Genomic DNA, 26903 nt, shown 5'->3' with positions numbered 1-26903 from the left:
AGAACAAAAAATTTCTCTCTTAATTCTTTCTTTTTGGCCCCTCACTTGCAAATACAGGCCCAGAAGCACCAGTGCTCACTACCATGGACAGCACCACAGAGGCAACAGCTTTAGGGGACTTGGGCATCAAGGACAACATTATCAGAGTAGATTTATTCTTTGGGGGCTTTCAGCAAAAGCTGAAAAGCCCTACAGACATTTCAGAAGGCAAAGCTTTAGAGTCCAGAAATACTGTGTTCTGACCACTGTTGTATTTGCTGGGAGAAGACCATGAATTTGGGTTTATGCGTATGAAAAAGATGTTGAGTAGGTCCCCAGAGGCAAATCAGAAATCGTTTGTTGAACATTGGTTCCTGGACTCTATGTCTTCCCTTTTCATCTGAGACTTCTCTCTTGGCCACCATGAGCACAGGGTAGAAACTGGTATAAAGATGAGTGTAACACATGGCCTACATGAACTGAACTGAGCTGGTGAATATCAGTTAAGAAAAGGCAGTCACTGTGTGTTTGTCTAGCAGGGACAGCATGTAGGACACTGCAGGTTATTCAAATACAGTGGGCATCATCCAGGAACATGTAGATATGAAATCAAACTCATGTTCTGGTCAGAAAGTCATGGGTTCCAAGATTGTCTTTATCCACTCAGAGCAAGAATTGTCTAATTCCCCCAAAAATGATTTCCATGCTGATGAGGGAGCCTATGATCCATCATCAAAACAGAGAAGTGATCAAAACTGTGAGAGGGATGATATAAGGAGGAGAGGGTATCTAACAAGAACCTGAGACTCTCCAGTGAGAGTGGAGGGAATTTCAGTTCATACAGGAAAGAAACAAGAAAGAGAGGCATGAAAGTGTTATTTACTGTTCATTGACACGTCAAGGTATCTGGATGTTAGGTTAAAGGAGGGCAAAACGGGAGGCATACCCATGAGTAAGGTTGGAGTTGAATAAACTGTGGCAAGGAACATGGGAAGAGAGAATGAGGATGATCAAAATTATGCCTTAGATGGGCCCTGCAGACAAAGTTGAGACCCTCTTCAATCTGCATTGTTTGGCTTTTAGATAATATGTTGTTTATCTTCTCCTAAATGGTTCTCTATTTGTGTCATGAAATAGATGACAACAGCTCTTTTGGCAGGAAAAGGGTGTTCATTGTGCCATCTTGGTGGGAGCTCTAAGACACTGAGAGTAGAAGGTAGGGCCAACTGTGGCAGAGAAACTTCTTCAGAGAAGATGAAAATGGGGGTCTTGTTGGTTTCACCAATGATATGGACCAGTGATGGCTGCCTGTTTTTTTGTTTTGTTTTGTTTTGTTTTGTTTTGTTTTGTTTTTTAGAGTTGGTTTCTTTGTTTTAATTTTTATTCATGGACAAAGAGCTAGCATGGTTTCTTTCACTGAGTGAATGTCTTGCTTATAAATTGAAGGAAGATCCCTTAGTCTAACCTAATGAAACCTATATCCTTTAAGTACTTATGGAAATAGAAGCAGCACATATCGAGGCAATATTTTCAGATAAGGCCATGCTGGTTTGAGCAGATGCAACAAGAGTGAGAACCCTGGCTGAATTTTTGTGGGTGGCTCCAGTAGAGCTGTTGGTGACCCATCTTGCTTTCAGTGTGCTGTTTATTATCTTTTGCCCCTCTAAAATAAGTGTGTTCACTGCATTTTCCTGTATCTGTTTTAGTCTTGTATGTTTAATTTTATAGGGCAGATAATGTATTCCTTTAGTGCTTATGTTGAGAGAAAGTGCACCTGATAATTTGTAGTCACCTCATGGACACCAGATCCTGATTGGATGATAAGATGCTAGACTTCTGTCTGAGCCTGTTCCTGTAAGTGTATTGCCTTCAGCTACTCAAGAGGCCAAGACTCTCAGCAAGGATTCCCCAAAGGGTAAAAAGGGGTAAGGTGTCAGAAACAGACGCAGTCACAACCACACCTGTCTGCAAGCCTGTGTCTGTGATGCAGCAGAAATGACAGTGAGTGAGGTACCAGGGGGAGGAAGGGGTCACCAGGGAAATGCACAGATAAGAATGATGGAGTGAGGATGAGGGATTGTGAAGTCCAGCATCCATGCCTCTCATTAAGCCTTCTCTTCACTCTGCATAATCTGCCAAGAAAGTGTACATTTTCTTAATTTGTACAATGGTAAAATTAGTGAGGATTCTTGTAGAAATCGTTGGCAATGAAATATAACCCTTCCCTTTGCCTATAGAGGTTCTGGGGGAACACCAGTCCTGATCCTAAGCAGGACTCATGGAGGAAGGTAGAGAAAACCCTTGTGTTCCCCTGATCCCACACTGGTCTCCTTCGCTGTGCCAGGTGAGGGCTGTTCCCGTCTGCATCTCACACGTCTGGGCTCTAGCTGCACCCTTTTCTTTTCATTGAGTGTCCATGGGAATCAAAATTTTCAGAGACACTCTTTCTCCTGCAGATTCAGGGAGAAAGTTGAGGTTCTTAAGTCTAGTTCTTGATTTGTGTGTTCCTTAGTTACAGACTGTGTGAGGACAGGTGCAGGTACAGGTGATTGGACTTCAGTCATAATGAAGTCCTCTTCATCTGAGATGGAAGACTCAGGACTCCTCCTCAAGTTCTCTTTTCATGATGAAGGGAAGCATCCTTAAAACCTGTATTAGAATTTAAAGATGGAGTGAATTAGAATTCCCTTCCTCCTTTGCTTTCTTCTCCCTCTTACTTCACTTTTCCCTTCAGTTTTATCATCAGTGAATTTAAACCATTTATAGAAAAAAAATTGATCCCAGTTACCAAAGAGATGTATATTATGTTGAGTAATGTTTTTGAGGAACTGCATAATATATTCCACAGCAGCCACACCATCTTACACTCCAAACAGCAATGTTCAAGGGTTCCCATTTATTCATATCCTCACACTTGTTAGTTTTCATTTTTTTAATGTAACAGCCATCCTAATGAGTATGAAGCGGTATCTCACAGTGGTTTTGACTTCCATTTCCCTAACGACCCATGAGGTGGCATATGTTTTCTTGTGTGTATTGGTCTCTTGTTTGTCATTTGTTTTTAATTTTTGTGGGTACATAGTAGGGGTATACATTAATGGGGTACATAAAATATGATATAGGCATGCAAATAATAACATCATGGAGAGTAGGACATCTGTCTACTCAAGCATTTATCTTTTCTATTGCAAACAATCCAATGGGAGTTGTTTGGGCATTTTAAAATGTAAAAGTATATGACTACTGGGTAAATGATGAAATTAAGGCAGAGATAAATAAGTTCTTTGAAACCAATGAGAACAAAGACACAATGTACCAGGATCTCTGGGACACAGCTAAAGCAGTGTTTAGAGGGAAATTTATAGCACTAAATGCCCACAAAAAAGTGGAAAAGTCTAAAATCGACACACTAACATCACAATTAAAAGAACTAAAGAAGCAAGAGCAAACAAATTCACACGCTAGAAGAAGGCAAGAAATAACTAAGATCAGAGCAAAACTGAAAAAGATAGAGGCATGAAAAACCTTCAAAAAAACAGTGAATCCAGAAGGTGGTTTTTTGAAAAGATTACCAAAATAGATAGACTGCTAGCCAGACTGATAAAGAAGAAAAGAGAGAAGAATCAAATAGACACAATAAAAAATGATAAAGGGGATATCGTCACTCATCCCACAGTAATACAAACTACCATCAGAGAATACTAAAACACCTCTACACAAGTATACTAGAAAATCTAGAAGGAATGGATAAATTTCTGAACACATACACCCTCCCAAAACTAAACCAGGAAGAAGTCGAATCTCTGGATAGACCAATGACAAGTACAGAAATTGAGGCAACAATTAATAGCCTACCAACCAAAAAAAGCCCAGGACCAGGCAGATTCACAGCTGAGTTGTACCAGAGGCACAAAGAGGAGCCGGTACCATTCCTTCTGAAACTATTCCAAACAACAGAAAAATAGGGATTCCTCCCTAACTCATTTTATGAGGCCAGCATCATTCTGATACCACAACGTGGCAGAGACACAACAAAAAAAGAAATTTTCAGGCCAATATCCCTTATGAACATCGATACGAAAATCCTCAATAAAATACTGGCAAACCGAATCCAGAAACACATCAAAAAGCTTACCTGCCACGATCAGTTGACTTCATCCCTGGGACGCACGGCTGTTTCAACATATGCAAATCAGTAAGCGTAATCCATCATGTAAACAGAACCAGTGACAAAAACCACATGATTATCTCAATAGATGCAGAAAAGGCCTCCGATAAAATTCAACACCCCTTCATGCTAAAAACTCTCAATAAACTAGATATTGATGGAACATATCTCAAAATAATAAGAGCTATTTATGACAAACCTACAGCCAATATCATACCGAATGGACAAAAGGTGGTAGTGTTCCCTTTGGAAACTGGCACAAGACAATAATGCCCTTTCTCACCACTCCTATTCAACGTAGTATTGGAAGTTCTGGCCAGGGCAATCAGGCAAGAGAAAGAAATAAAGGATATTCAAATAGGAAAAGAGGAAGTCAAATTGTCTCTGTTTGCAGATGTCATGATGGTATATTTAGAAAACCCCATTATCTCAGCCCCAAATCTCCTTAAGCTGACAAGCAACTTCAGCAAAGTCTCAGGATACAGAATCAATGTGCAAAAATCAGAAGCATTTCTATACACCAGTAATAGACAAACAGAGAGCCAAATCATGACTGAACTCCCATTCAGAATTGCTACAAAGTGAATAAAGTACCTAGGAATCCAACTTACAAGGAATGTGAAAGGTCTCTTCAAGGAGAACTACAAACCACTGCTCAAGGAAATAACAGAGGATACAAACAAATGGAAAAACTTTCCATGCTCATGGATAGGAATAACCAGTACCATGAAAATGGCCGTACTACCCAAAGTAATTTATAGATTCAGTGCTATCCCCATCAGGCTACAACTGACTTTCTTCACAGATTTAAAAAAACTACTTCAAATTTCATACGAAACCAACAAAAAGCCCATATAGCCAAGACAATCCTAAGCAAAAACAAGAAAGCTGGAGGCATCACGTTACCTGACTTCAAACTATACTATAAGTTTACAGTAGCCAAAACGGCATGGTACTGGTACCAAAACAGATGTATAGACCAATGCAACAAAACAGAGACCTCAGAAATAATACCACACATCTACAACCATCTGATTTTTGAGAAATCTGACAAAAACAAGCAACGGGGAAAGGATTACCTATTTAATAAATGGTGATGGGAAAACTGGCTAGCCATATGCAGAAAACTGAAACTAGACCCCTTACTTATTCCTTATATAGAAATTAACTCAAGATGGTTTAAAGTACTAAATGTAAGGCCTAAAAGAAAAAAAAAACCCTGGAAGAAAACCTAGGCAATACCCTCAGGGCATAGGCATCGACAAAGACTTCATGACTAAAACACCCAAAGCGATGGCAACAAAAGCCAAAATTGACAAATGGGATCTAATAAAACTAAAGAACTTCTGCACAGCAAAAGAAACAATCATCAGAGTGAACACGCAACTTACATAATGGGAGCAAATTTTTGCAATGTGTCCATCTGACAAAGGGCTAATATCAAGAATCTGCAAGAAACTTAAACAAATTTACACAAAAAAACAAACAACCCCATCAAAAAGTGGGTGAAGGATATGAACAGACACTTCTCAAAAGAAGATATTTATGTGCCCACAAACATATGAAGAAAAGTTTATCATCACTGGTCATAAAAGAAATGCAAATCAAAATCACGATGAGATACCATTTCACTCCAGTTGGAATGGTGATCACTAAAAAGTCAGGAAACAACAGATGCTGGATAGGATGTGGAGATTGGAACGCTTTTACACTGTTGGTGGAAGTGTAAGTTTGTTCAATCATTGTGGAAGACAGTGTGGCAATTCCTCAAGGATCTAGAACCAGAAATAACATTTGACCCGGCAATCCCATTACTGGGTATGTACCTGAAGAATTATAAATCATTCTACTATAAAGAAACATGCACATGTATGTTTATTGCAGCACTGCTCACAATATCAAAGACTTGGCACCACCCCAAATGCCCATAAATGATAGACAGGATAAAGAAAATGTGGCACATATACACCAAAGAATATTATGCAGCCATAGAAAAGGATGAGTTAATGTCCTCTGCAGGGAAGTAGATGAAGCTGGAATCCATCATTCTCAGCAAACTAACACAGGAACAGAAAATCTAACACTGCATGTTCTCTCTCATAAGTGGGAGGTGAACAGTGGGAACACATGGACATAGGGAGGGGAACATCACACACTGGGGTCTTTTGGGGGTTGAAGAACAAGGGGAGAGATAACTTTAGGAGAAATACCTGATGTAGATGATGGGCTGATGGGTACAGCAAACCACTATGGCACATGTGTACCTATGTAACAAACCTGCACGTTCTGCACGTGTATCCCAGAATTTAAAGGATAATAACAATTAACAATAAAAATAAATAAATAGATAAGTACACGGGGATAAATATACCATAAAAACTGTTTTCAGACACTGGAAAAAAAAGAAGTCTCTTTTTTTTGTTTTTGTTGTGCTTTTTTTAAATCGAAGTCCCACTCTTTCACCCAGGCTGGAGTTTAGTGATGCAATCTGGACTCATTGCAACCCCTGCCTGCTGGTTTCAAGGAATTCTCATGCCTCAGTCTCCTGAGTAGCTGGGATTACAGGCATGTGCTACTATGGCTGGCTAATTTTTGTATTTTTAGTAGACAGGGTTTCACCAGATTTCCTAGGCTGGTCTCAAACTTCTGGAGTCACATGATCTGCTTTTCTTGGCTTCCCAAAGTGCTGAGATTACAGGTGTGAGCCATCTTGTCTGGCCCTTGATGGGGCTCTTAAGCAGCTGCTTGCTCAAGTGGAGTCTGCTTCCACTGTGTAAATTGTCTTCAATAAATCTGTGCCCACTCTGTGGCATTTCGTTCAATTTATTTTTCCAATATGCCAAGAACGTGGACAATTCACATTTAGGACACTCTATCTGGTAACATCCATATAGAAAAAGCACCTCCATGAGAACCAAGAATCAGGTGAGCCATCGTAGTACCTGTTTTTAACTCTGTATTGCTGAAAGAGGCATTGAAGTGATAAGAAAAACAGTGTTGTAACTCCAGTCTTGCATGCCAACTGAGGGAGCACTTAAACCAGCCTTAGCCAAGGGGAATCTTTGATCTCATTGGCTGGAACTTGAATTCCAGCAAACCCTACAGTGCTCTGGGGCTCCAAGTAACCTTGAAAGGTTGTCTAAGGGCATTCCATATGGTAAAGAGTTTTATTCAAATGGAACATCTGACTATCCTAAATATATATGCATTCAGCACAAAAGCACCCAGATTCATAAAGCAAGTTCTTAGAGACCTTCCAAGAGACTTTGAATAATGGAATTCACAGCAATAGTGAGGGACTCCAACACCCCACTTACAGCATTAGAAAGACCATTGAGGTAGAGAATTAACAAAGACATTCAGAACTTAAACTCAGGACTTGATCCATGGACCTGATAGACTTCTCCAGGACTTTGCACCCAAAAAACAACAGAATATATATTTTTCTCAAAACCAAATGGAACATACTCTAAAATTCACCACATAATCAGACATAGAATACTCCTCAGCAAATGGAAAAGAATTGAAATCATAGCAGTCCTTCTTTCAGATTACAGCACAATAAAATTAGAAATCAAGACTAAGGAAATCACTCAAAACCATACAAAGACATGGAAATGATGGAAATGGAATAGCCCTGCTACTAGATGACTTTCGGGTAAATGATGATATTAAGTCAGAAATTGAGAAGTTTTTTTTGAAACTAATGAGAACAATGAAACTAATGAGAAAAATAATACAACATACCAAAATCTCTGGGACACAGCTAGGGCAGTATTAAAAGGATTATTTATAAGACTATATGCCCACATGAAAAAGTTACAAGGATTTCAACTTAGCAACATAACATCACACCTAAAAGAACTAGAGAATGCTTACCATGTGATGATTTTGAAAAAATTAATTTTGAAGTTAAAAAAGAGTCGAGAACCAAGAGCATGCCAACCTCAAATTTAGAAGACAAGAAATATCACAAATCAGAGCTAAACTGAAGGAGACTGAGAAATGAAAACAGTCAAAGTAGAATGAATCCAACAGTTCATTTTTTTTCAAAGTGACAAAATAAACTGCTTGCCAGACTAATAAACAAGAAAAGAGAGAAGATTCAAATAAACACAACTGGAAACAACAAAGGGGATAGTACCACAAATGCTACAAAAATATAAACACCCATCAGGTAGATTATAAACAGTTCTATGCATACAAACTAAAAAAATCTACAGAAAATGGATACATTCTTAGATACATACACCTGACCAATACTGAACCAGGAAGAAACTGAATCCCTGAAGAGACCAACAATGAGCTCCAAAATTGAATCAGTAATAAGTCTGCCACCCAAAAAAGGCCCAGGACCAGATGGATTCACAGCTGAATTCTACCAAGTGTACAAAGAAGAGCTAGTATCATTCCTACTGAAAGTATTCCAAAAAACTGAGGAGGAGAGATACCTGCCTAACTCATTTTGTGAGGCCAGCATTATCTTGATATCAAAACCTGGCAAGACACAACAACAACAACAAATTTCAGGCAAATATCCTCGAGGAAGATCAATAAAAATATCCTCAATGAAATACTGGCAAACTGAATCCAGCAGCACATGAAAAAAGCTTACCCACCATGATCAAGTAGGCTGTACCCCTGGCATGCAAGGTTGGTTCAACATATGCCAGTCAATAAACTTGATTCGTCACATAAACAGAGCAAAAGACAGAAACCACATGATTATCTTAATAGATGCAAAAAAGTCTTTCAGTAGAATTCAACACCTTTTCATGTTAAAAACCTCAGTCAACTGAGTATTGAAGGGATATACCTCAAAATAGTAAGAGTCACCTATGACAAACCCACAGCCAACATCAGAGTGAATGGGCAAAGCTCGAAGCATTCCCCTCTAAACTGGCACAAGACAAAGATGCTGTCTCTCACCACTTTTATTTAACATATTATCGAAGGTACTGGCCAGGGCAATTAGATAAGAGTAAGAAAAAAGGGCATCCAAAGAGGAAGAAAATAAGTCAAACTATCCTTGTTTGCAGGCAACATGATTCTGTATCTAGAAAACCCCATAGTCTCAGCTGAAAAGGCCCTTAAGCTGACAAACAACTTTAGGGAAATCCAGGATACAAAATCAACATACAAAAATCTCTATCATTCTTTCTTACAACAGCTAAGATGGGAGCCAAATCAGTAACACAATCATATTCATGATTGCCACAAGAAGAATAGAATACCTAGAAATACAGCCATCTAAGGAGGTGAAATATCTGTACAATGAGAATTACAAAACAGTGCTCAAAGAAATCAGAGATGGCCGGGCGCGGTGGCTCAAGCCTGTAATCCCAGCACTTTGGGAGGCCGAGACGGGCGGATCACGAGGTCAGGAGATCGAGACCATCCTGGCGAACACGGCGAAACCCCGTCTCTACTAAAAAATACAAAAAAACTAGCCGGGCAAGGTGGCGGGCGCCTGTAGTCCCAGCTACTCGGGAGGCTGAGTCAGGAGAATGGCGTAAACCCGGGAGGCGGAGCTTGCAGTGAGCTGAGATCCGGGCCACTGCACTCCAGCCTGGGCGACAGAGCCAGACTCCATCTCAAAAAAAAAAAAAAAGAAAGAAATCAGAGATGACACAAAAAAATGGAAAACCATTTCATGTTCATGAATGGGTAGAATCAATATTGTGAAAATGACCATACTGCCAAAAACAATCTATAAATTCAATGCAATTCCCATCAAAATACCACCATCATTATTCACAGAACTAGAAAAAAGAATTCTAAAATTTATTTGGCACCAAAAAAGAACCTGCATAGTCAAAGCAAGGCTAAGCAAAAAGAATAAATCTGGAAGCATTACATTTCCTGATTATAAACTATAATATAAGGCCATAGTCATCAAAACAGCACAGTACTGGTATAAAAATAGGCACATAGACCAATGGAACAGAATAGAAAACCCAAAAATAAACCCAAATATTTACAACCAACTGATCTTTGACAAAGGAAATGAAAGCACAAAGTGGAGAAAGGACACCCTATTTAACAAATGGTGCTGGGATAATTGGCAAACCACATGTAATGTAAGAGAATGAAACTGGATCCTCATCTTTCACCTTATACAAAAACCAACTGAAGATGGATTAAGAACTGAAATCTAAGAACTGAGATCTAAGACCTGAAACTATAAAAATTCTAGAAGATAACATCGGAAAAACCCTTCTAGACATTGGCTTAAGGAAAGATTTTATGACCAAGAACCCGAAAGCCAATGCAATGAAAACACAGATAAATAGGAGGGACTTAATTAAACTAAGGAGATTTTGTATGGCAAAAGGAACAGTCAACAGAGTAAACAGACAACCCACAGAGTGGGAGAAAACATTCACAATCTGTACATCTAACAAAGGACTAATATCAAGAATCTACAATTAATTTATACAAACCAGCAAGGAAAAAAAACCAAATAATCCCATCGAAAAGGGGGCTAAGGACATGAAAAAACAATTCTCAAAAGAAGATATGCAAATAAGCAACAAACATATGAAACAATGCTCAACATCACTAACGATCAGGGAAATGTAAATCAAAAGCACAATGCGATACCACCTTACTCATGCAAGAATGGCCATAATAAAAAATCAAAATAATAGATATTGGAGGGGATGAGGTTAAAAGAGGACATTTTTACACAACTGGTGGGAATGTAAACTAGTACAACCACTATAGAAAGCAATGTGGGATGCCTTAAAGAGCTAAAAGTAGAACTACCATTTGATCCAGCAATCTCACTACTTGGTATCTACCTGGAGGAAAAGAAGTAATTATACGGCCGGGCGCGGTGGCTCAAGCCTGTAATCCCAGCACTTTGGGAGGCCGAAGCGGGTGGATCACGAGGTCAGGAGATCGAGACCATCCTGGCTAACATGGTGAAACCCCGTCTCTACTAAAAAATACAAAAAACTAGCCGGGCGTGGTGGCGGGCGCCTGTAGTCCCAGCTACTCGGAGGCTGAGGCAGGAGAATGGTGTAAACCCGGGAGGCGGAGCTTGCAGTGAGCCGAGATCGGGCCACTGCACTCCAGCCTGGGTGACACAGCGAGACTCCGTCTCAAAAAAAAAAAAAAAAAAAAAAAAAAAAAAGAAGTAATTATACAAAAACGATACTTGCACCCACATGTTTATAGCAGCATAATTCACAATTGCAAATGTGTGAAACCAGCCCAAATAACCATCATATAATGAAGTACTACTCAGCCATGAAAAGGAATGAGTTAATGGCATTAACAGCAACCTGGATGGGATTGGAGACCATTATTCTAAGTGAAGTAACTCATTAATGCAAAATGAAACATCATATGTTCTCACTCATAAGTGGGAGCTAAGTGATGAGAATGCAAAGGCATAAGAATGATACAATAGGCTCTGGGGACTTGGGGGAAAAAGAGTGGGAAGGGGGTAAGAGATAAAAGGCTACAAATTGGGTCAGTGTGTACTGCTCGGATGATGGGTCACCCCATATCTCACAAATCTCCATTAAGAGAGTTACTCAGGGAACCACATACCACCTGTTCCCCAAAAACCTATGGAAATAAAAAAATATATTTAAAAAAGATCACAGTGGAGAAGAGCACGTAGGATAAGATATGTCATTATGACTATCTTTGTAAAATACCATTTGCCAGATTCTTCAAGGCAAAATTAAAAAAAAAAGAAAACACTGCTCAAAGAAATCTGAGGTGAAACAAACAAATAAAAAAAATTCCATGCTCATGGATAGGAAGAACCAATATCATTAAAAGGGCCATAATTCCCAAAGCAATTTGTAGATCCAAAGTGATTCCTGTAAAATTGCCAATGACATTATTCAAAGAGTTATGTAAAACTATTTAAAAATTCATGTGGAACAAACAAAAAGCCCAAATGATCAAGGCAATCCTAAGCAAAAAGAAAAAAACTGGAGACATCATGCTACTTGACTTCAAACTATACTATGAGGCTACAGTAACTAAAACAGCATAGTATTTGTAGAAAAACAAACACATACGGAACAGAGAGACCACAAAGAAGGCCACAAACCTGCAACAATCTGTTCTTCTACAAAGCTGACAAAAACAGGTAATGGGGAAAGGACTCCCTTCAATGAATTCAATGAAAGGTTCTGCGATAACTGTTTAACCATATGCAGAAGATTGAAACTGGATCCCTTCCTTATACCATTCACAAAAATCAACTTAGGATGGATCAGAGACTGAAATGTATTACCCCAAACTATAAAACCCTAGAAGATAACCTAGGCAATGCCATTCTGGATATAGGAATGGGGAAGGAATTCATGATGCAGATGATACAAGCTGTTGCACCAAAAGCAAAAATTGACAAATGGGATCTAATTAAACTAAAGAGCTTCTGCATAGCAAAGGAAAACTATCAACAGGGTAAACAGGCAACCTACAGAATGGGAGAACATTTTTGCAAACTATGCATCAGACAAAAGGCTAACATTCCGCATCTATAAGGAACTTAAGAAATATACAAGGGAAAAAAACCAAACAATTTCATTAAAAAGTGGGCAGGAGATATGAACAGACACTTCCCAAAAGAAGATACACATGTGGCCAACAAACATGTGGAAAAGCTCAACATTTCTGATTATTAGTCAAAACAACAGTGAGATACAATCACATATCAGTCAGAATGGCTATTATTAAAATGTCAAAAAGTAATAGATGCTGGCAATGTTGCAGAGAAAAAGGAATGCATATTCACTATGGTGGGAGTGTAAATTAATTCAATCGTTGTGGAACACAGTGTGACAATTCCTCAAAGACCTAAAAACAGAACTACCAATTGACCCAGCAATCCCATTACTAGGTATATACCCAAAGGAATATAAATTGTTCTACCATAAAGACACATGCACATGTATGTTTGTTGCAGCTCGATTCACAATAGCAAAGACATGGTATCAATCTAAATGCCCATCAATGGTAGACTGAATAAAGGAAAATGTGGTACATATACACCATGGAATACTATGCAGCTATAAAAATCATGAGATCATGTCTTTTGCAGGAACAAATATGGTGGGTCAGACCTGCTTCTTGACAGACAGCCAGGATTCACAGAAAACTGGAAGCCATGGTTAAGTATTCACTCTCTGCTAAGGCACAGTAGCAAGGCAAATGCTTTTTCTCAAATGGAGAGAAGTTATCCACAAAGGATGACATGTCTTTGCTCCACATTTTCCAGATCTGTGCTATGACTGTCCTGTAGGAGCCTGCCAAAATTTCCAAGAGGATCTCTACCTGCCACTGACACTTCTGTCAAAAAGCATAGAATTTTCAGAGAATAGACAGCTCATAACCTCAGGTCAGTGACTGTGGCTCAGTTTCCATCTGGGGATGAGGGGCAGAGCATATCCCTGCATGGGGGAACAAGGAGCTGAAGCAACCCCACAGGGATGAGGCCTGCAGTATCACCAGGAAGGCTTCTGTCTGTCCTGGGAAAGGTGGGAAGAGATTTGTGTGTGTGTCCTGTGTGTGCACTACACGGGAGGGACCTGCCCAACATGCTGCTTGCTTTGACCTCCACAAGGACCCACAGCTGCAGGTTGATTTCCACACTGGGACAGATAAGAAGTCAGACATTGCCTTCCATTTTGGAGTGTACTTTGGGAATTGAGTGGTCATGAACAGCATGTGTGTGGAGCCTGGAAGCCTTACAGAAAATCTGAGGGTATGCCCTTTAAGGATGGCAAACAATTTGACCTGCACATCTCAGTGCTGGACAATGAGTACCAGGTGAGTGTCCCAGGGGCTTTCAGTGTTTGGCCTCACTGGGATCCCAGAGCAGGAGGCAGCTCTCCGTAAGCTGGCCCCAAGAGTCCCTTGGGGCCCATCTCTCGTAAGTGCCCCTGGCCCAGACTTTTCATCACAAAGCACCCTCTGCTTGCACAGCTATCCTCAGCTCTTTTCCCAAATTTGACCAGGGTCAAGGTCATTTCACTTGTCATTTCCCCCAAAGTGAAGAATCTCCTCTGTCTTTTCCCATAGTGCTCATTTCTAGTGATGATGTACTTATATTTTCATTTATCCAAAATGGAGAAAATACGCATGTAAATAAAATAGTTTCAGTGAGCCAAAAATTTAGTCTTTCTCTCAGGATTGAGCCCCAGTTTTACTCCCTAGTGCAATAATATTATTGGCTTCTCTACTCAAATTGTGGAGATAATCTGCTTACAGAAATATATAGATTTATGTTTTCATTTCTTTCTGAAAAAATGTACTTTAGGAACTGGGGTGGACTGCTTGTCAAACACTATATTTTGCAAAGTCATCTATTTATGGTGCTGCCTCAGTTTTTAAACACTGCACAATATTCCTGTAGAATGGTTACCAAAAATTATTGAACTTTACTCCTTTGATGGACATTTAGACTGTTTCCAGTATTTTGCTCTCACAAATAATACTGTATTAAGCTTTCTAATCAATCTTTTTTGTTATCAAACTCCCAGTAGTTGTATTAAAGAATAATTACAAAGAAATGAAATAACTGGATCAGAGTTGTGTGCATTTTAAATATTGTAAATTAACACCTAAAAATTGACTGTTTTATAGCTTTAGTAATAAATAATATTTCCAACCTTCCTGACATTTTCAAATGGGTAAACCCAAAGATTAACATTTTGTTCAGATTTAAGTGAGTAATCCTTTAATATGCCTATGAGTTGTTCAAAATAATATACTATGTCTTGCAGTACCTATTCTGTTCTTTCTCTCTAAAAACACTTGGATTTCATTCCTTGCTAACCCCTTGGCAGCCCCGGGCAACTCCAAAGAGAAAGTGGGCCATCAGTGGTGAATGGCAGTCATAGTCTGTATAACTGAAAAGTATACATTCAATGAACATTGTTGATCACGAACCCTGTGTGAACCCCTGTAGAAGACGCAGGGATTCAAATTCATGACACAGAGTCTGGCATATTCCAGGCTAGAGAAGAGGTTGAGCAAACAGGAACTGTGTGACACAGAGTGGTAGAACTTCCCTGGAGTAATGAGAGGAAACATGGGAAATAAAATGAACAACTGTCTGAAATAAGCACAAAGGTAGTCTGTAGATAGAAGTATGTCTACTGGTTTCTGATGTATAATTGGGAGTTTTCTGGTTGGTTGCTATAGGCACTAGGGCTGAGGGGAGATAAGACTGATAGTTTGTTTTGTTGCATGCTGTATTTCTGATGCATTTTTCCTCTTGCAGGTAATGGTCAATGACAGTGTTACAGTTTTGCCCATCAACTCCCATCATGTTACGTGAAGATGGTGCAAGTGTGGTGGGATGTCTCCCTGACCTCAATGTGTTCTGTGATTGACGGTGATGTCCACACTCGCTGTTACTGAGGAGCAACAGAAACTCCCCATTTCTCTGTGACTGTGGTATCCCAGAGCCTGCTAAGAGAATGATCTCTCCTCACACCTTCCTCTACGCATGGTCACTAAAACTTCGCTAAATTATCCAGGACTTGGTTCTCACTTTACTGGGGAAAAAGAGAAAGTGGCACAGACACACAAGTGAAACAGGCAGTGAGTCACAACACCACTGGAATGTCTGAGATGACAAAACAAACAACATTCTCTACAGCCACGTCAGACACTCTGAACTAAAATTCTTCTTTCATTTTAGATGACTCATTGCAGTGAAATGTTAGGGATCTGTTTACAACCACACAGGCTTTGGGGAGAGACTTTGTAATTTGAGGAAAGTCAGGTGAAATATCTTAATTCTTCGCTCATCCTAAGAATGTTTCTTGTGTCTTGAAACTGCCTGGAATTGTGTGGGATGCACTGGAGGAACTGGAAGAAAAATTTGAGAATGTTTACATCTAAATTTTCAATCCAAGCGATAGTTAGAGAATCACAGTTCAATGACTTCCTTTTAAGAATCCATTTTTTTTCAAAATAATTTTCTGATTTTTCCATTTTATGTGGGCAGAATCCTGAAATTTTTCTTCGTAAACAAATGGTCATGGTTTAAGATCAGAAAATAAGTGGTTTATTGGTGGAATGAACACAGTTCACACACATGGGCACTGTGAACAGATTCTGCTTTGCTGCTGTTACTGTTGGCATTGCAGCACAGGCAACCTCCCCACACATGTTGGCTTAAATCAATCATTTATTCTGATTTCTCTGAGTTTTGAAGGTTTAGTGGACTCATGTAGGTGACAGATTATGCAGTGAGCGTCTCGATTTTAGAAAGGTCTATAGTCAGAGATTTCAGAAAATGCTTCACTCATGCCCAACTCAGCATTAGGGTGGCTGAACACCTGGTGACTGGTTGTTTGTTTCCTTCCCTATCTTATCTCCACATTAGTGCCTTGAATTCCTGGAATTCCTGAAATCAGAATCAATGATTGGCTTCCACCAATGAAAAGCTTCCAAAAGTCTCATGAAGAAGGTGCAAGGCATTGTAGGCCTTAGCTTTGAAAGGCAGACAGTGTAACTTCTATGACATTATATTGACCAAGGTGTCATGCAGAAAGCCCAAATTAAGGAGAGGAAACGCTACAAGCTGTGGTTGTTTTGACTTGTCATCATCGTTGGGCCATTTGTGGAAATTATTTCCACTTAGCCCCCACTGGCTCATACACTTACCACATCCCCAAAATACTTACCTTCTGAAAAACCACAGAAACCAATACAATACAAGAACAGGCTCAGAGTGAAGTTCAATATTTTATTATTTAAATCGGGACCTGGTGTTTATGAGGTGAGAACAAATTATCAGGTGCACTTTCTCTCAACATGTTCCCTAAAGGGATAAATTATCTGCCCTGAACAAATCAAACACACAATACTGAAACAGACATAAGAAAAATGCAATGATCGTATCTATTTTATAATGTAAACAGAAAATAGACAACAGTCATTGGTTTACATCATTGCTGAAACCAGTCAGATGCCTAATTTCATTTCTTCTGGGAATGTTTTTCTCAGCAATTGGCTCCACCCTCCGTTCTCAGCTTCTCAGAATTCCCACCAAGATGGCAGAATCACAGCCCTTTTCCCTCTACAAGAGCTGTGATTATCTTCTCTGTTGCACATCTGGAGAACCACTTAGGAGAAACAACATATTACCTACAAACGGAAGAATGCAAGTTGAAGAAGCTTCCATCAAATGGCCTCTCTTGACAGGGCTCATCTCAGGTCTGCAAAGGACAAGAACTCTTCCTTTTTTATGGCGACATAGTATTCCATGGTGAGTATGTGGCACATTTTCTTAATCCAGTCTATCATTGATGGACATTGGCGGTGGTTCCAAGACTTTGCTATTGTGAACAGTGCTACAATAATCATACGTGTGCATGTGTCTTTATAGTAGAATGATTTATAATCCTTTGGGTATATACCCAGTAATGGGATTGCTGGGTCAAATGGTATTCCTAGTTCTAGATCCTTGAGGAATTGCCACACTGTCTTCCACAATGGTTGAACTAATTTACACTCCCAACAACAGTGTAAAAGCATTATTATTTTTCCACAACCTCTTCAGCATCTGTTGTTTCCTGACTTTTTAATGATTGCCATTCTAACCAGCATGAGATGATATCTGATTGTGGTTTGATTTGCATTTCTCTAATGACCAGTGATGATAAGCATTTTTTCTTATGTCTGTTGGCTGCATAAATATCTTCTTTTGAGAAGTGTCTGTTCATAACCTTTGTTCACTTTTTGATGGGGTTGTTTTTTTTTCCTTGTAAATTTGGTTAAGTTTTCTGTAGATTCTGGATATTAGCCCTTTAACAGATGGATAGATTGCAAAATTTTTCTCCCATTCTGTAGGTTGCCTGTTCACTCTGATGATAGTTTCTTTTGTTGTGAAGAAGCTCTTTAGTTTAATTAGATCCAATGGGGATAGAATTTTTAAGGAATGGACAAGTCATAGGCCCAGGTAAATTAGAGTGGCTCACTTTTGATCTTGTGATGAGGGGCAGAGTGTGTCCTCACCTGGGGGAACGAGGAGCTAAATAGCCCCACAGGGACCAGGCCTGCAGTATCACCATGGAAACTGCTTTCTTCCCTGAAATGGGGGAAGGGATTTGTGTTTGTGTTAAGTGTGTTCCCCACAAAGAAGGGGCTTGCCTAACACTCTGTGTGCTTTGCCCAGAGCTGCAGATGGATTTCTACACAGGGACAAATGAGGACTCAGACATCGGCTTCCATTTCTGAGTACACTTTCACCATTGTTTGATCATAAACAGCTATGTGTGTGGGACCTGGAAGTGTGAGAAAAGATGCCACAGTGTGCCCTTTGAGGATGGCAAAACATAATCTGAGCATCTTGGTGGTGGACAATGAGTACCAGGTCGGCATCCTAGGAGCTCCCGGTACAAGGCCTCCATGGGCTCTCAGAGCAGCAGGCAGCTCTCTCTGACCTGGCCCCAATAGTCCTTCAGGACCTATCTGCCATAACTACTCCTGCCCTGGGCTTTTCATCGCGGAGCACCCTCTACTTGCACTGCCATCCTCAGCTCTTTTCCCAAATCTGACCAGAGTCAATATCAGCTCACCTGGCATTTTTCCCAAGAAGGAGAATCTCCTCTGTCTTTTCCATTGTTCTCCTTTCTATTTGTGCTGTTATTTCAGTTTTCAGGTAGTGGACTGACACAATATTCATAAGAATAAAATTGTTTTAGTCAATGAAAAAATAAGTCTTTGTCTTACTCCTGGACCCAATCTTACTGCTGAGAATATTACCAGTGTTTTATTCTCTTTCCACAGGAAATCTCTGCTTATGGAAACATATAGATTTATTAATTTATTTGTTTCTAAACAAATCCTGGTATATGTTGCTCTTCACCTTACACTTTAGGAACTGAGTTGATTTGTTGTGAAAGAATACATCTTGAAGACATCATCTATTGATGGTGCTGCCTCAGTTTTCAAAGGTTGCATAATGTTGCCTTAGAAGGATTACCAAAAATTGTGGACCTTGACTTTTTTGATGGGCATTGAGGTTATTTCCAATATTTTTCTCTTGCAAATGGTGCTGTATTAAGACTTCTAGTCAATTCTCTTGTCATTATTCACCTCTCTTACTTATATTGAAAGATATCACAAAGAAATGAAATACGTGCATTTTAAATTTAACGAATTAGCACCTATAAAGTTACTTTACAACCTTAGTAATAGAGAATATGTCCAAATGTTCTGGCTCTTTCTAATCGGTAGGCGAAAAGATTCACATTTTATTCAGATTCAAGTGAGGGATCTTTACCTATTCTTAGAAGCTGTTCAAAATGATATTCTATGTTTTGCAACACTTGTCCGATTCTACCTCTCCAACAGCACTTGAGTTTTATTCTTGGCCACCATCAGCCCTGATCTAGGCAACTCCAAAGAGATACTGGGCCATCAGCAGTGAATGGCGGTTGTAGTTCGTGGAACTGAAAGATATACATTCAATGAACATGGTCTAGCGTTAACCCTGTGTGAACCCCTGTACAAGATGCAGGGATTCAAGTTGGTGAAACACAGTCAGTAGCCATGGGGATTCTCCAGGATAGAGGGGAGGCTGAGCAAACATAGACCATGTGTCACAGAGCGGTAAAGCATTTCTTGAAGAATAAGAGAAAAATTAGAAATAAAGTGAGCAACTGTCTAAAATAGGCAAGAAAGTTAATCTGTAAACAGAAGTGTGTGTCTTGGGTTCAATTATATAACAAGGAGTTTTCTCACGGTATGTTGTAAGTACTAGGACAGAGTAGAGAAGAGGGTGAAAGCCTGTTTGAAGGCATACTGTCTTTCTGATGCATTTTTCTTCCTGTAGGTAATAAGAAATAGCCAACACTGTTACAGCTTTGTCCATCAACTTCCACCACGTTCTGTGAAGACAGTGCAAGTGTGGAGAGATGTCTCCCTGACCTCAATGTCTGTCTTCAATTAAGGGAGATGACCACACTCTCCATTGTTGAGGAATCCCTTTTCTATGTGACCATAGGATCTCCAGAGCCTGCTAACAGCATGACCTCTCCTCACGCTTTCCCCTACCCTTGGTTACTAAAACATCACCAAACTACCCAGGATTTCTTTGGTTCTTGCTTTAAGGGGGAAAGAGAAAGTGGTCATCCCCAAGAGGACCTGAGGAGTTCTATGGGAGGCATCCAGAAATCAAAGAGGAGAAATCTTCTTGTGACTCCAGGAGTGAGTGACAATGTGCCTAGAATGTCTTAGGAGTCATTAGGTACAGCATCCTTCTATGGCACGTCGTTGACGTCAGTGACTCTGAAACAAAATCCTTACCCAATCTCAGATGACTCACTGCATTGAAATGTTAGGTAGCTGTTTACAGCCACACAGGTGTACCTCGTGGCTTTAGGGAGAAATTTTGTAACTTGAGGACAATCTGGGGGAATTTCCTAATTCTTTCCATTGTTCTCAGGATATTTGTTGTATATAAACATGGTGCTTGGCTCTATACAGACTTCCATGCAGGAACTTTAGAAAAAGACACATGTCTGGTGTGAAAATTTTAATTCAAGCAGTCATTAGGTAATCATAGGAGTCCAAAGATTTCTCTTAAAGAACTCTAATTGTTGATATTTAAAAATAACTGCGAGATTTTTCTGATGTTTGTGGTAGAATCCTGGAATTTCTATTTGGAAACAAATAGTCATGGGTTTAGACCAGAAAATATGTAGTTTATTGTTTGGATGGGCACAATTCATACACATGGACACAGTGAGCAGACCTTGCTTTGCTGCTGTTTCACTAGGCGTTGCAGCGCAGCAAACCTCCCAACACATATTGACTTAGAACAATCATTTATTCTGATCTTTCTCAGTTAACTGGACTCATGTGGGTGGTAGATTATGTGGTGAGAGTCTCGTTTTCTGAAGAATCTTTTAGGCTGGAATTCCAGAGGATGCTCCACTCATGTCTGACTCAACACTGGGGCTGGTGAACACCTGGGGGCTGACTGGTTATTTCCTTTCCTACCTCACCTCCCAATCCATGCCTTGAATTCCCTCAAATCATGAGAGTCTCGTGGTTCTTGGACTGAATGAATGATGATTGGCTTCCACTAAAGAAAGCCTTCCAAAAGCTCAGGAAGAAGGTACAAGGCATCATAGGACCTAGCTTACAAAGGCAGACGGTGTCAGTACTGTGACATTGTATTGAACACAGTGAGCTATACAGACAGCCCACATCAAAGGTAAGTGATTCCACAAGCTGTGGTTGTTTTGACATGTGGTCATGAGGGAGCATCCTTGGCAACTATTATCACCCAGTCCTCAATGGCTTACATGTTTCCCACATTCCAAAACCACTAATCCTGTAAGGAACCACTGAACACAACAGAACTACAGAAACAGGCTCAGATTGAAGTTCAGCATCTTATCATCCGATTAGGATCTGCTGTCCATGAGGTGACTACAAATTATCAGGTGCACTTTATCTCAACGTATGCACTAAAAGAATACATTATCTGCCCTATACAAATCAAAATATTAGACTGAAACAGATATAGGAAAATGCAGTGAACACACTTATTTTAGAAAGGGAAAAGATAATAAACAGCACTCTGAAAGCAAGATGGGTCACCAACAGCTTTACTGGAACCACCCACGAAAATTCAGCCAGGGTTCTCACTCTTGTTACATCTGCTCAAACCAGCATGGCCTTCTCTGGATATACTGTCTTGATATCAGCTGCTTGTGTTTTTATAAGTACTTAAAGGATATAGGTTTCATTAAGTTGGACTAAGTGATCTTCTTTAAATTGATAAGCAAAACATGCACCCAATGAATGAAACTGTGCTAGCTCATTGAACATAAATAAAAATTAAAACAAAGAGACAAATAAAAACAAACAAGAACAAAAAAGAAAATAAGCAGCAGTCACTGGTCCACATTATTGGACCCTATTTTCATCTTCTCTGAAAATGTTTCTCTGCAACGATTGGCTCCACCATCTATTGTCAGCTTCTTGAAGCTCCTAACAAGATTGCATAGTGACAGCCCTTTTCTTTCTACAAGAGCTGTGATCATTTGGCTCATAGCACAGATAGAGGACCACTTAGAAGAAGATAAACAGTATATTACCTAAAAGCCAAACAATGCAGATTGAAGAGGGTCTCATCAAATAGCCTCTTTTTCTGCAGGGCCCATCTCAGGCATCATTTTGGTCATCCTCATCCTTTCTTCCCATGTTCATTGTCACAGCTTGTTCAACAGCAACCTTACTCATGGGTGTGCCTCTCTTTTTGCCCTCCTTTAACTTAACATCCAGTTACCTTGAGGTGTCAATGAACAGTAAATAACACCTTCATGCCTCACTTCTTTGTTTCTTTAAAGTGTAAACTGAAATTTCCTCCCCTCTCACTGGAAAATCTCAGGTTCTTATTAGGTACACTGACCTCCATATATCATCCCTCTCACAGTTTTGGTCACTTCTCTGTTTTGTTGATGGATCATAGGCCCTCTCATCTGCATGGAATTCAGTTTTTGGGGAAATTAGGCAATTCTTGCTCAAAGTGGGTAAAGACTATCTTGGAACCCATGTCTTTCTTAGAATAACATGAGTTTGATTTCATATCTACATATCCCTGGATGATGCCCATTGTATTTGAATAACCTACAGGGTCCTACATGCTGCCCCTGCTAGACAAACACACAGTGACTGACTTTTCTTAACTGATATTCACCAGCTCAGTTCAGTTCACATAGGCCATTTGTTATACTCATCTTTATACTACCTACTATCCTGTGCTTATGGTGGCCAGGAGTGACGTCTCAGATAAAAGAGAAGATATAGAGACCAGGAAGCGATGTCCAACAAACGAACTTTAATTTGCCTCTGGGGACCCGCTCAACATCTTTTTCATGCTCCTCAACCTAAACTCACTAAATATAGCATTCCCACTAAATATAGTATTACTCAAAACATAGAAGGTTATTCTGGACTCTAAAGCCTTGCCTTCTGAATGGTCTGTGGGGCTTTTTCAGTTTTTGCTGAAAGTCCTCAAAGAATAAATCTACTCTTTGAAAATGTCCTTGATGCCAAAGTCCATCAAAACTGTTTCCTCTGTGGTGCTGTCCGTGGTGCTGAACACTGGTGCTTCTAGGCCTGTATTTGCAAGTGAGCGGCCAATAAAACAGAATTAGGAGATAATTGTTTTGTTTTGTTTTGTAGTTGACAAATTGCAGCTCGAAATATGCATGATATATGGAGCAAGAATTGAATCTGATTTTCAAACCACAATTTCTGCAATGCTGTCTATCACCACTTTTATTCAGCATAGTATTTGAAGTACCAGCCGGAGCGTTCAGCAAGAGAAAGCAACAAATGGCATCCAAATACAGAACGAAGTTAAACAATCCATGTTTACAGACATGATTCTATATCTAGAAAACCTCACAGTTCCCACCCAAACTATCATTAAGCTGGTAAACAACTTTCGCAAAGCTTCAGGATACAAAATCAATATGCAAAAATCACTAGAAGTCCTATATGCCAATGACAGCGAACCATAGGGCCGAATCAGGAATGCAATTCCATTCACAATTGCCATGAAAAGAATACAATACCTAGGAATACAGCTAACCAGGAGGTGTAAGATGGTACAAGGAGAATTACAAAACACTGCTTAAAGAAGTAGAGATGACCCAAACAAATGGAAAAACATGCTTATGGATGGCAAGAATAATGATCATTAAAACAGCCACACTGCCCAAAGAAATGTACAGATTCGACGGTATTCCTATTGCACTATCAATAACATTCTTCACAGAATTAGAAAAATCTATTTTAAAATGCATATGGAACCAAGAGTAAGCTGAATAACCCAGACAATTCAAAGTAAAAAGAACAAAGCTGGAAGCATCACATTACCCAACTTCAAGCTGTACTATAGCTTGAAGTAACCTAACAGCATAGTACTTGCACAAAAACAGTCACATAGACCAATGGAACAGAACAGAGAGATAAGAAGTAAGGTCCCACACCTACAGCCATCTGGTCTTCGACAACATTGATCAAACAAGCAGTGGAAAACAGATTCCTATTTAGGAAATAATTTTCGGGTAATTAGCTAGTCATGTGCAGATGATCGAACCTGAACCACTTTCCTGATTATATAGAAAAATTAACTCAAGATGAGTTAAAGACTTAAATGTGAAACCAAAACTATGAAAATCCTGGAAGGCTACCTAAGGCAATACCATTCCGAATGTAGGAATAGGCAAAAGATTCATGACAAAGATGCGAAAGACAATCACAAGAAAAGGAAAAATGGACAAATGGATCAATTTAAACTAAAAAGATTCTGCACAGCAACAGAACCTATCAACAGAATCAACAGACAACCTACAGAAAAGGAGAAAATATTTGCAAATTATGTATCTGAAAATTGTCTAATATCTAACATCTATAAGGAACTTTAACAACTTTACAAGAAAAGAACAAACAACCCCATAAAAAATGGGCAAAGGGCTGGGAGCAGTGGCTCATGCTTGTAATTCCAGCACTTTGGGAGGCTGAGGACTGCTTGAGTCAAGTTCAAGACCAGCTTCGGCAACATGGCAAAACCCTATCTCTATGAAAAATAGAAAAATTAGCCAAGTCTTGTCTCGAGCACCTGTAATCTCAGCTACTTAGAAAGCTGAGCTGGGAGGATTGCCTGAGCCCAGGCAGAGGTTGCAGTTAGTTGAGATTTCACCACTGCACTTCTGCCTGGGTGTCATAGTGAAATCCTGTCTCAAAAAAAGTAGACCAAGAACATTAATAGACAGTTTTCAAAACAAGACATACAGGTGGCCAACAAGCAAATGAAAAGAAGCTCAACATCCCTGAATGTTAGAAAAATGCAATCCCATTACTGGGATAGGTGTATACACTATTGTATACACAGAAGAATATAACTGATTCTGCCTTAAAGACATATGAACATGAATGTTCTTTTCAACACTATGCACAATAGCAAAGACACAGAATGAGCCCAAATGCCCATCAAGGACAGATTACATACAGATAATGTGATACATATGCACAATGGAATACTACGAAGCCCTAAAAAAGAATGAGGTCATGTCTTTTGCAGGAACATGGATGGAGCTGGAGGCCATGAATCTTAGTAAACTAATGCAGGAACAGAAAGCCAAATACTCCATGTTATCACTTATAATTGTGAACTAAATGATGAGACTCAGGGACACCAATAGGGGAACAACACACACAGAAGCCTACTTTACGGTGGAGGGTGAAAGGTGGGATAGGAGCAGAAAAAACAACTATTGGGTACTATGCTTAGTACCCAGGTGAAGAAATCTTATGTACCACAAACCTCATGACACGACTTTATCTGCATATGTACACCTATAATAAAAGTAAAAAAAAAAAAGAAAAAAGAAAAAAAACCAATCTCACCTTTCTCCCAGAATCTACAGGAGAAACAGTATCTCTGAAACTTTGTTTTACATGGACTCTAAGACAAAGCAGAGAATGTAGTTAGAGTCCAGGTATGTGACAGACAGATGAGAGTGACCCTCACATGGCAGAGCCAAGGGGCCTAGTGTGAGGCAGGTTCATGCATTAACTTTCTCTAGTTCTCTCCTGAGGATCAAGGTCAGGAGGATCAGACCTTCAAAGGCTCTCCCAGAATCTTTAAATGCAAAGAGAATTACCTTCTAGGTCTAACGTCTTTTTCTAAAATTCCCAATTTACTTTTAGTCATTGTACAAATTGAGAGAATGTACACCTTCTGGCTAGATTCTGCATAGTGGAGAAAATGCTTGAGAGGCACAAAGACAAGCTTTACAATCACTACCCCTCACTCCATCATCCTATCCCTGGTAACCCAATCCACAGGCTGGTACCTCCCCTACTGTCATTTCCGCTTCCTTACAGCAAACAGCTATGGTTGTGACAGAGTTTCTTCCTGACATCTGAGTCTTTCTCCTGCTACACGGAAAGCTTGCTGGGAGGGGTTGGAATCTGGCATGAAGCCAGAAGGCATCTCTGAGTTGCAGCATTTAAATGATCCCACTCAGAGATTCACACAGAAGACTGGACACAATTCTGAAGAGTCACCCAGAAGGAGAGAACAATGTCATCACTACCCGTGAGTTGAAAAGGCACAGACTTTAACAATCTCAAGTCACATAAACCAAGAAAGAAACAGGGGAGATTTTCTGAGATGAAAATATGAACATTCCTACTGCGAATGCTTTCCTGAGAGGCGTGGTTGTGTGGAAGAGAAACCCTGAGGCTGTGGTATCTGAGATGACTGTGGGGTGTGAGGTGGGGATCCTGGACCAGTGTAACCCTCTGTGAGTGTGTGGTGGTGTCTGATGAGAGTGAACTCTGCTGAGATTAAGTGACTTTAGGTGGGAGGCGGATGCCCCACCAGGACGGGCGGGTGTGTGAGTGAGTGTAAGTGGTTGAGTGTGCTTTGTCTTCCTGTCTGTGATGTAAGTGTATGTTTGCTCGCAGCCAGACCAGTGCATGGTCATCTTTATGTGCACAGTGAGCAGGTATGTGTGACTCAGTGAATGGTGTGGCTGTGTGTGACTGTGGGTGTGTGTGCTGTTATGTGACAGGATGTTGAACTGGGAACATGCATGTGGCCTTCTGTGCATGTGAAGGTTCCTCCACACACAGCAGCACCTCTGATGAAGCAGCTGTGTGTCTTTTCATATGTGTCAATGTGGATCCCAGATGGCTTAACTGGTGGGGATCTTGGGGATTGTGAGTTACCAAGGAC

General features: G+C 39.9%; 1 protein-coding gene and 1 pseudogene across 10 annotated transcripts in view; one reads left to right on the top strand and one right to left on the bottom strand.

Annotated features, from left to right (window-relative positions):
* Nucleotides 1-26903, top strand: part of LOC103234683 (galectin-9-like) — a 132164-nt gene that overhangs the window by 72725 nt on the left and 32536 nt on the right. For 8 of the 10 annotated variants that reach the window (XM_073016496.1, XM_073016495.1, XM_073016497.1 and 5 more), the window contains 3 exons: nt 13218-13286; nt 13395-13514; nt 17138-17399. In XM_073016496.1, the coding sequence (XP_072872597.1) occupies nt 13226-13286; nt 13395-13514; nt 17138-17399 (443 nt within the window). In that variant the 5' untranslated portion in view covers nt 13218-13225. Of the gene's footprint in view, nt 1-13217; nt 13287-13394; nt 13515-17137; nt 17400-18308; nt 18850-26903 lie in introns of those variants that run through there. The other 2 variants (XM_037991674.2, XR_012093170.1) reach the window with 2 other exon arrangements.
* LOC140711860 (small ribosomal subunit protein uS14-like) lies at nt 1127-2578 on the bottom strand (annotated as a pseudogene).

Source organism: Chlorocebus sabaeus, chromosome 6, assembly GCF_047675955.1.
Source record: "Chlorocebus sabaeus isolate Y175 chromosome 6, mChlSab1.0.hap1, whole genome shotgun sequence".
Classification (NCBI taxonomy): Eukaryota; Metazoa; Chordata; class Mammalia; order Primates; family Cercopithecidae; genus Chlorocebus; species Chlorocebus sabaeus.
The sequence above is the reverse complement of the archived record's forward strand: the minus strand, read 5'-3'. Positions and strand labels throughout refer to the sequence as shown.